Here is a 9,370-nt window from a genome sequence, read left to right on the forward strand (position 1 = left end):
TCTGCAGGTGCCACCTGGAGATTGGCAACCCTACAGCATCCCCCCCCCGCCGGAGGCCAGGGAGGACTCTGGGTGGCCAAACCGCAGTTTTTCATAGCTGATAGAAAAGCAATGAAAAGGCTGGTGCGCGCGCGGGGGGGGGGGCTCTCCTGAAGAGCTAATCCACACAAACACACTTCAAAGAAAATGCAGAGGGGGGGGGGAATAAAATGGAGAGAGAGGAAGCTGCGGTTGCCAACCTCCAGGTGGAGCCCGAAGTACGCCCTGAATTGCAACCGGTCTCCCTGGTACAGAGACCGGTTTCCCTGGCGAACATGGCAGCTTCAGATGGCAAACTCGAGGGTATGCCCCACAGATTAGGTGGGAAAACCCCTCCCCATAAAGCACTGACACACACACACACACACACACACACAGAGCAGTCTCCCGGCGACCCCCAGGCTGGCACTGGCAACCCGAGCTCCGAGAGCGGCGGGCTGGGCGCCTGCATTAGCGCAGAGCCACCGAGCGGTGCGCGCCCGGGTGCCGTTGCGCTGCGACACGGTCGCGGCTTCCTCCGGCCTCTCTCTCTCTGTGCCCTTGGCGCGCCCTTCCTTCGCCCCGCTCCGGCCCGGCTCCGCTGGCGCCGTCTGGCACCGGCTCTCTTCCTCCCGCCGGCCAGGCCCACCTCCTCTCGGCCGGTGGCAGGCTCAGCCAGGGCGGGCGGGCTGCTTGCTCTCTCCTGCGGCGGCGGCGGCAGCCCCTGCGGAGCTGCAGTGCTGTAGTGGCGCGCAGGCAGCCGTCAGAGCCGCCGCTTCGCCCGCCTTCTCCACCCACCCCGCGTTCCCTTTTTTGCACGGGAGCGGCCGACCCGCTGGCGCACCCCGCCCGCCCGCCCGCCCCCTTTCCCAAAGAGGGAACAGGCTTGGGTGGCCTCTGCGCCCCCCGCGCGGACTTGCAGCCTGCAAAAGCCACCCCGACCCGAAAAGCACGCGGCGGCGGCGGCGGCGGCGGCTGCAAGGAAGCCGGCAGCGGAGGCGCCGAGGAGCAGCGCGGGCAGCCCGGCTCCGGCCTCACCCAGGGCCGGCGAGATGCCCCGCGTCGATGCAGATCTCAAGCTGGACTTTAAGGATGTCTTGCTTCGGCCCAAGCGAAGCAGCCTTAAGAGCCGAGCCGAGGTGGGGGCGACCGCCGAGCCAGCATGCCTCCTTGCTCCCCCCCCCTCCCCTTGCTTCGCACTCCGGGTCTCACCTCTCCTCTCTCGCTCTCTCGACTTGACTTGTCTCGTCTCATCATTCTGGCCTTTCCCCCCCCTTAACCTCGACTTGAAAACCGGGACAGCCGCCCAGATCTTTCCCTTCCTCAACTCCGAGGTCTGCCACCAGTGGGGGACGGGGTGTTTTGTGTCGGGTTGCCAGATCCAGATTGGGAAACCCCTGGAGATCTGGGGAGGGCAGAGACCTCAGTGGGGGCCAGGGCCGGATTTAGACTTGCCGAGGCCCTAAGCTATACAAAACCCAGAGGCCCCCCTACTGTTTCAAATCACATCAGCTGGTCTCAGAGAAAATTTAAAATAGATACGCCTCTTTAATATTTGAAATCATTTTTTGTATAGTGTTTTTATTCGAGGCCCCAGCAGATTGCGAGGCCCTAAGCTGTAGCTCATTTAGCTTATGCGTAAATCCGGCACTGGTGGGGGCACAGCGCCACAGCGTCCATCCTCCAAAGCATCCATTTTTTTTCTTCAGGGGGTTGCCAGACTCCAGGTGGGGCCTGATTATTTCCTGGAATTAGAGCCAGCAAAGGTAATTTCCCTGGAGAAAATGGCTGCCTGGGAGGGTGTGCTCTATGGAGGGTGCACTCTGTCCCACTGAGCTCTGTCCCCTCCCCAAACCCCTCCTTCCCCCGCCCCCCCCCCAAATCTCCAGGTATTTCCCAATCCAGACTTGGCAACTCTACCAGAGGAACTGATCTCTGTAGACTGGACATGAGCTGTAATTCCGGGGGATCCCCAGGCCCCACCTGGAGGCTGGCATCCCTACCTAGGAAGGAGCCTGCAGCAGTTTTGCATGTGTGCCTTTTGCAGAATTCTCCAGGGGTCGCTTCCCTTTGGCCTAGAGACAGTTTACTCTGCTCCCGTCCCCCCCCCCTCCCCGCAGGTGCATTTATTTTTGCAAGCAGCCAGGAAGGAATGGGGCAAGATGGCAGAGTTTGGGATTGTTACTAGGGGTGTGGGTAAACAAATGGCGTGTGACACGTTGCTTTGGGGTCATGCATGGGCTGGGAAGGGTATATATGTGTGTGTGTGTATGTGTGTTCCTCGGTGGTTCAAATTACAAACCAGGGCCTGAGATTGTCCTGAGGAAGGCAGGGAGGGGACAGGAGAAGAGATCCGGTTTTGTGAGGACCAGAAGGCCAAGTGGGGGCAGGTGTACACAAAACAAACTGAAGGGGAGGGGGGAGAGAAACGAACTCAGTTTTGTGAAATGGCAGCCAACTAAGAAAACCCTCCTCTTTTTTGTTAGTAGGGGCCGCTTTATTATGAGTTGGTAGCTCTGGAGCTTTCAGTCATGTCATTACTTTGGGAACTTGGAGAGATCATACATGCAGATGAAGAGTTCATAAGTACACGCACCTTCCTGCTGGTCACAAATTGGAAGAGAGTTTGGTTGTCGGCAATGTTCCCGCTAAGTGGTAGAGTCTTGTGAGCAGAAATTCTACTTTGTGAGCTCCTGGCATTAAAGTTGTGAGCGAGCGATTTGGCTACTGCATAAATTAGTTTGCTCTGGAGCCATTCTTCCTGAGCTAAGACAAAAATGTGTGAGCTGGAGGCTAAAAAACTGTGAGCTAGCTCACACTAACTCAGCTTAGAGGGAACACTGGTTGTCGGGTATGTTAAAGTGCAGATCTCCCCACCACCACCCCATTTTGTTGTGCAAATATCTGCAGTCTGGTTGGTTGTGGCCAAACTGTGTGCATACTCATATCACAACTGTTGCCCAGTGGCTGTAGGCTATATGACATGTATTCCCTGATTGGCTGACAGCCATTATTCTCTGTTGAATTATTCTCAAGTAAGCACCGTGAGATTCTTTATTTTCCTGTAACCCAACAGGCTTACTTTGACTTATGACTTGCTTGTCACCTTGGGAACCATGCTCAAAAGCATAAGAAACAGTCTCAAAGCATGGGGCCTCCTCTGCACTGCATGGTTAAGGGCTAAACTACTTGTGATTAAATGTTTTATTGTAAAGCTTGCTTTACATTAAAGCTTGATCCAAAACACCTTGGCTTTCGTTAGAAACTCCTTAGAGTTCGTTAGGATTTGGGGCTCAAATGTATTTTTAAAGCATCTTCATAAAAACATGTACACCTCAAATGCAAATATGTGCCATATTTGAAATGTACATATTTTAACAGTGGAAGCCAGGTCTATCTGCTGCTCCCACTAATGATGGCAAATACTTGAATGGATGAAGTACCAGTTACATGCAAGTAGAATTGCAGTCCTACGCACATAGACTTCAGAATCTGTGCCTTACAATTCTTGTTTCCATTGGATCATTTTTCTTTTGGGTTGTTGGATGCCGCTATGTTTTTAAATAGGAGTTTGGTGTAGTGGTTAAGTGTGCGGACTCTAATCTGGGAGAGCTGGGTTTGATTCCCCACTCCTCCACTTGCACCTGCTGATGTGATCTTGGGTCAGTCACAAGCTCTGGCACAGCTGTTCCTGAAAGAGCAGTTTGTGTCAGAGTTCTTTCAGCCCCACCCACCTCACAGGGTGTCTGTTGTGGGGAGGGGAAGGGAAAGGAGTTTGTAAGCCGCTCTGAGACTCCAAGTGAAGGGTGGGGTATAAATCCAATCTCCTCCTCCTCCTCCTACTCCTCCCCCTCCCCCTCCTTTTCTTCTATTGTTGATTTTAAATCGTGTTATGTTATATATTTATTATTCTTTTATTTTGTATTTTTAATGTGTGTGTATGTGAGAGAGCACCTGGAAGTCATGGTGACCTCTGGTGACTGACCCCTACAGGGGGCTTATTATTCTTGTTGGTTTTAATATTGTATATTGAATCGTATTCTACTTGTTGTAAACCAGCCCGAGCCTCACTTGCTGAGGGAGTGGTGGAGTACAAATCTGATAAAATAAATAAATATGATTTCCGGTTTAAGCTTTTCGCCGCTTGGACGCATCCCATCTCGCTCTGATGGAGACGCGCCGAGACCCGGCTGACGGGAGGGGTCCAAGTTCGTCCCGGATCTCCCCGGGATCTCTGTAGGAGACCCCCAGCCTGGGGAGCTGAGGAGAACCTCTTCCAAGGCGACGGCCAAGGAATTGAAGCTCATCTTCTTCCCCGAAAGGTACCGTCGCCACGGAGCCAGTATGGCACCCAGAGACGACTGCCAGAGCAAGCGATCACGATCAAACTTCTAAAAGTGCTTCCAAAAGATCTCCAAGGCTCCAAACTGTGAGTTAAGCAAAGCTCAGGTGAAAAAAGCAAACTGAACCTTGGTAGTAATTGGAAGCGCCTAAGTTTGAAGCGCTGGGGGAGAGGAATTCAAGCACCTCCCCCTTCTTTTGAGTAAAATTTAAAAACGGTTTTAAATTGGAAATAAAAAGACTTTGAGCTAAAAGAAGCGCATAAGAAGTTACGAGAATGCAAAAACTGCTAAAGTATACAAAGCGGGACTAAATCGCATCACTTTTCTTGTTTTGGAAAACTTACTTCTTGTTGATATTATGGCTGGGAGAGGACGGAGGGCGCCGGAGAAAAAACTGGTGACCGAAAATAACATACCAACGACTCCCTCCCAGTACCAGGAAGTAACTACAGACTTTTCTTCACTGTTAGCAAATGCACTGCGCCCCCTAATGGATCAGATGACTAACCTTAACACTAAGCTGGACAATGTCCAAAAACAATTGAATCAAATGGATAAAAGAACCTCAGCAACTGAGAAAACGTTGAAAAAGATGGAAAAACAGACTGAGAGCATTAACAAAAGAGTGGATGAAGCAGAGATGGAGAGATCCTCTGATAAAACGCAACTAATACTGCTCCAGCTGGAAAGATCCATATACGTTCTAGGTTTCAATGGGATCCCTGAAGAGAAGAACGAGGATTTAAAAGAACTTTTGGCGGTTGCCTTGGCCCCATTAATGGATTATAAACACGAAGATTTAATTAAAGAGATGGATGTGGCTTATAGGACTTATCCGGACTTTATAAAGAAAAACAAACTCCCAGGGGAAAGCTACCTAAAATTCACGAAACGATCTACCAGAGAACTGGTGTTAAAGTCAACAATGGGAAAAACCTTAAAAATCAACAATGAAGACATAAAATTTTTGAAAGACATCCCCTTTGAAGTTAAAAAACGGAGGAAACACTACAGGATGTTCACTCTCACTCTGCAAAAAAAGGGAATACCATACAGATGGTTATTCCCGGAAGGGCTGAGCTTCAACTACCAGGGCAAAAAATATAAAATAGACTCTGTTCCAAAAGCGGAAAAATTTATGGATCAAATGTTTAATATAAAAAAGAAGCAGAAGGAAAAGAACTTAAAACCAGATGGGGAGGAAGAAGAAGAATCCTACTCACAGGATTCAACAAGCTAAAATTCCTCGTCATCAGAATAATCGAAACTGGAGAAAGGAAAGGCTGCTCCCAAACTCCTGAAAACGAAGAAACGCAAGAAAAGACTCTAGAACTAAGACAATAGTACTAAAGGCAGTAATTGTGTTAAGCTATTAAACATGTACTATCATAATTGAACCAAATCTTTATATCATGTTTAGTTCTGGAATAAAGCTGAACCTTTTATATTGAGGGCTTGCTGGTTCCCTGTGTGGTTTAGTGAAGTTTTCACGCATGATACTAAGAAGCTGAGAGAAGTGCAGGGATTTGGCCAGAGAGTTCAAGTAAAACGAAACAGGAAAAGTTAGCATAGATCAATTAAGTCCCTTACCTTTTATAAGTGTGCTTCTTCTATGGGGGAAAACTAATGCCAGCTATTGATGATTTCTCTGTGTTAATTCATGTAAAAAACTTTGGCCATGGCAAGCGTTTAACTTGATCTGCAAATAATTAAAAATAACTGTTGGAAAAGAAACTTTCTAATAATTTTTCAGCTTCAAAGTTATAAATGCAGATGACCTTTAACTCTTCTCAGTATAAGTAGAATGTAATGTTTATTTAAATGTAAAATGGAATACATGTTAACAGGCCTCCCTTATTTTCTGAGACACCATTTCTTTTAAGGGGACACTAATTTTAAAAAAAGGATTATCATCTTAAAACATGACCACTGTATAGGAAATAAACAGGGAATCTAGTATTTCTGGCCAGTAGCATTCTATAGAACGGACAGCTTAGTGTCACGGAGGTATCGCTCCTCCTTACGACTTGAAGTTTGTCTCTAACGTCTGCCCGCCTTTCAGTAGAACTGCAGAACAGCATGTACTGCACTGACAGCAAATTAGTTATATGGGCTGGTTCTTGGCAGTGTGGTGAGAGCTTGCAGATTAAGAGTGGCAGACTCTAATCTGGAGAAACAGGTTTGATTCCCCACTCCTCCTCCACATGAGGCCTGCTGGGTGACCTTGGGCCAGTCACAGTTCTCTCAGGACTCTCTCAGCCCCACGGTGCCTCACAAGGTGCCTGTTGTGGGGAGAGGAAGGGAAGGCGATTGTAAGCCACTTTATGATTCCTTAGGGAAGAGAAGAGCAGGGTATAAAAACCTACCCTTCTTCTTCAACTAGTGGTTTGCCATTTCACCCAAACTGGTAAACTGTAAACTGGGATTTTGCAAACCACAGTTTGATTCTGGTTTGCAACCACAATTTGCTGAGCAAATACAAACGCTACTTTGCTGGCTGTGTTCCCCTTTACTGCTTCTATCTTTCTTTTGGTTCCTGTGTTGGGAGGATAAGGCTAGAGCCGACTTTTAGAGGCTAAAAAAACCGGGCAGGCACAAGAAGACATTGGACTCCAGTCCTCCTTGTAATGAAGTCTGTACAGAATCAGTCTTATATTTGTCAGTTGTTTGTTCAAGAATTGTTCAGTTTTCCATTGGTTAACAGAAGAAGAGTTGGATTTATACCCTGCCCCAGGGCTTTTTTTGTAGAAAAAACCCAGCAGGAACTCATTAGCATGATAGGCCACACCCAACAGCAGAACCTCATTAGCATATCAAGCCACACCCTGTCAGTGCAGCTCATTAGCATATTAGGCCACAACCCCCGTGCCTTCCCTTGGGTTGCCCGGGTGCCCCGCGGCTGTGGGGAGCCCAGGCAAGCCGGCCCTTGGACAGGCTGGGGAAGGCACAGGGAGACATTTAAATGCCTCCCTGATCCTTCCAGGACCCCCCCCGGCCCGCCCACCTTGAAGTCGATTGGGGGGGGTCACTCTCCAGGCCTTCCCTCTGTAGCCACACATGCAGAGGTTTTGGCTGTAGTGGGCGTGGCCAACTCTGAAGCCAGACAGAACTCCGTTCCTGTGCGTTCCTGCCCCAAAATAGCCCTGCCCTGCCCTTCACTACCCAAAGGAGTCTCAGAACAGCTTACAACCTCCTTCCCTTCCTCTCCCCACAACAAACACCCTGTGAGGTAGGTGGGGCTGAGAGAGCTCTGAGAGACCTGCTCTTGAGAGAACAGCTCTGACAGAACTTGTGACTGACCCAAGGTCACCCAGCTGGCAGCATGTGAAGGAGTGAGGAATCAAACACAGTTTTCCAGACTAGGGTCTGCTGCTCTTAACCACTACACCAACCTGGCTCTGTTTAACATTTTCCTATCCTTGTAACTTAAATTTATATGTAATGAAGTTTGGTTTTGTTGTTGAACAGCATATAATATTTTGGTAGCTCAGAGTACTGGTTGAAATATTCACCCCCCCCCTTTTTTTTACAGGTAGATCTTTTGCGTACCTTCACATTCCGTAACTCCAAGCAGACGTACACAGGGATTCCTGTTATAGTGGCAAACATGGATTCCGTGGGCACTTTTGAAATGGCACAGGTTATGACTAAGGTGAGTGCTTTTCATTCTCTTCTGGATGAAAAATATAATCTGCGGGATTTAAAAAGTATTCCCCTTACTGTGAACGGCCCAGTCCTCCCAATGCCAGCGCATCATCAACGGTGGTGGGGCTCAGGCACTGCCGGTCGGTATCCTGTGTCCATTCTGCGGGGCGAACATACATAACGGAGTCCACAGGAACCCCACCGCAAACCACCAATCACAGAGCAGGGCGGGGCCACGACAGCCAGTCAGTGCAGGAGCTCGGTTAGAACAAGGGAGCTGGCAAACCCACAGAAGGGCGGCTGAAAACACACTCGTCGCTGCGGCTCTTGGTGGGGGTCTTGTACTGCAAATGGAGTCCACCTTAGCCTTTCTTCCTGTTGGATGGCAGTCGGCAGAGAGTCTAGAGATGTGAAGGCCCGGAAAAAACCCGGAAAAATTCGGGGGAAAACTGTTTCCCCCCCGTTTTTTTCCTGACGTCAAGATGCATTTCTTCCTTTAGGAGGTGCGATTGTCAGAAGGAAATAAAAAAGTTTCAGTTTTGTTTTTGCATGTGGGTGGGTATTCCGTTTGTAATAATTGTTTGGATACACTATATTTTTACTATGCTAGTTGTGATAATTTCATGCCCAGTAAAAATGTCCATAGTCATATTTTCTGTTCCTAAAGTAACAGAATGACTTTCAATCTAGAAAAGACAAAAGAAATGCTAATGTAGCATTTTTTCAATTTTTCCAAAAATTTCCGTTTTTCCCCGGAAAAAAAACGGTATTTTTTCCAAGCTTCAAAATTTCCGGAAATTTTACATCTCTAAGAGAGTCCAAAGTGACACAAAGACAGTGACACATAATGTCCTGCAGCCACAACACAGAGCAAGTGGGCCATCGAGGTCTGTACGTGGCGCTGTGGCAGGGACTGTAGCTGCCTCCTCCACCTTGGGGGGGTCCCCACAGGGTTGGCTCGGGCTGCCCCTCCAGGGGGACTTAGTGGAACTATTGAGCCAGCGCTCAGCCAGCCCTTGGGGGGTGGGGTTGCCCCGGAACTATGGTGGTACTTCCTGCTGGGTTTGCCCCATGGCCCTCTCATCCTGGGAGAGCCAGCTCGGTGTCGTGGTTAGGAGCACGGACTCTAATCTGGGAGAACCGGGTTTGATTCCCCACTCCTCCACATGCAGCTGCTGGTGTGACCTTGGGTCAGTCACAAGTTCTCCCAAGAGCAGTTCTTTCAAGAGCTCTCTCAGCCCCACCTACCTCACAGGGTGTCTGTTGTGGGGAGGGGAAGGGAAAGGAGTTTGTAAGCCGCTCTGAGAGTCCTTCTGGTAGTGAAGGGCGGGGTATAAATCCACTCTCCTTCCCCTCCCTCCCTC

General features: G+C 49.1%; 1 protein-coding gene across 1 annotated transcript in view; it reads left to right on the forward strand.

Moving 5' to 3' along the window:
- The first annotated feature begins 898 nt into the window (after positions 1-898).
- Positions 899-9,370, forward strand: part of LOC107114770 (GMP reductase 1) — a 35,574-nt gene continuing 27,102 nt past the window's right edge. Inside the window, exons 1-2 of the mRNA XM_015416360.1 lie at positions 899-1,157; positions 7,894-8,013. Coding sequence (XP_015271846.1) covers positions 1,071-1,157; positions 7,894-8,013 — 207 coding nt within the window. The 5' untranslated portion in view covers positions 899-1,070. The remainder of the gene's footprint in view (positions 1,158-7,893; positions 8,014-9,370) is intronic.

This window comes from Gekko japonicus, unplaced genomic scaffold, assembly GCF_001447785.1.
Source record: "Gekko japonicus isolate JY-2015 unplaced genomic scaffold, Gekko_japonicus_V1.1 scaffold1235, whole genome shotgun sequence".
Classification (NCBI taxonomy): domain Eukaryota; kingdom Metazoa; phylum Chordata; class Lepidosauria; order Squamata; family Gekkonidae; genus Gekko; species Gekko japonicus.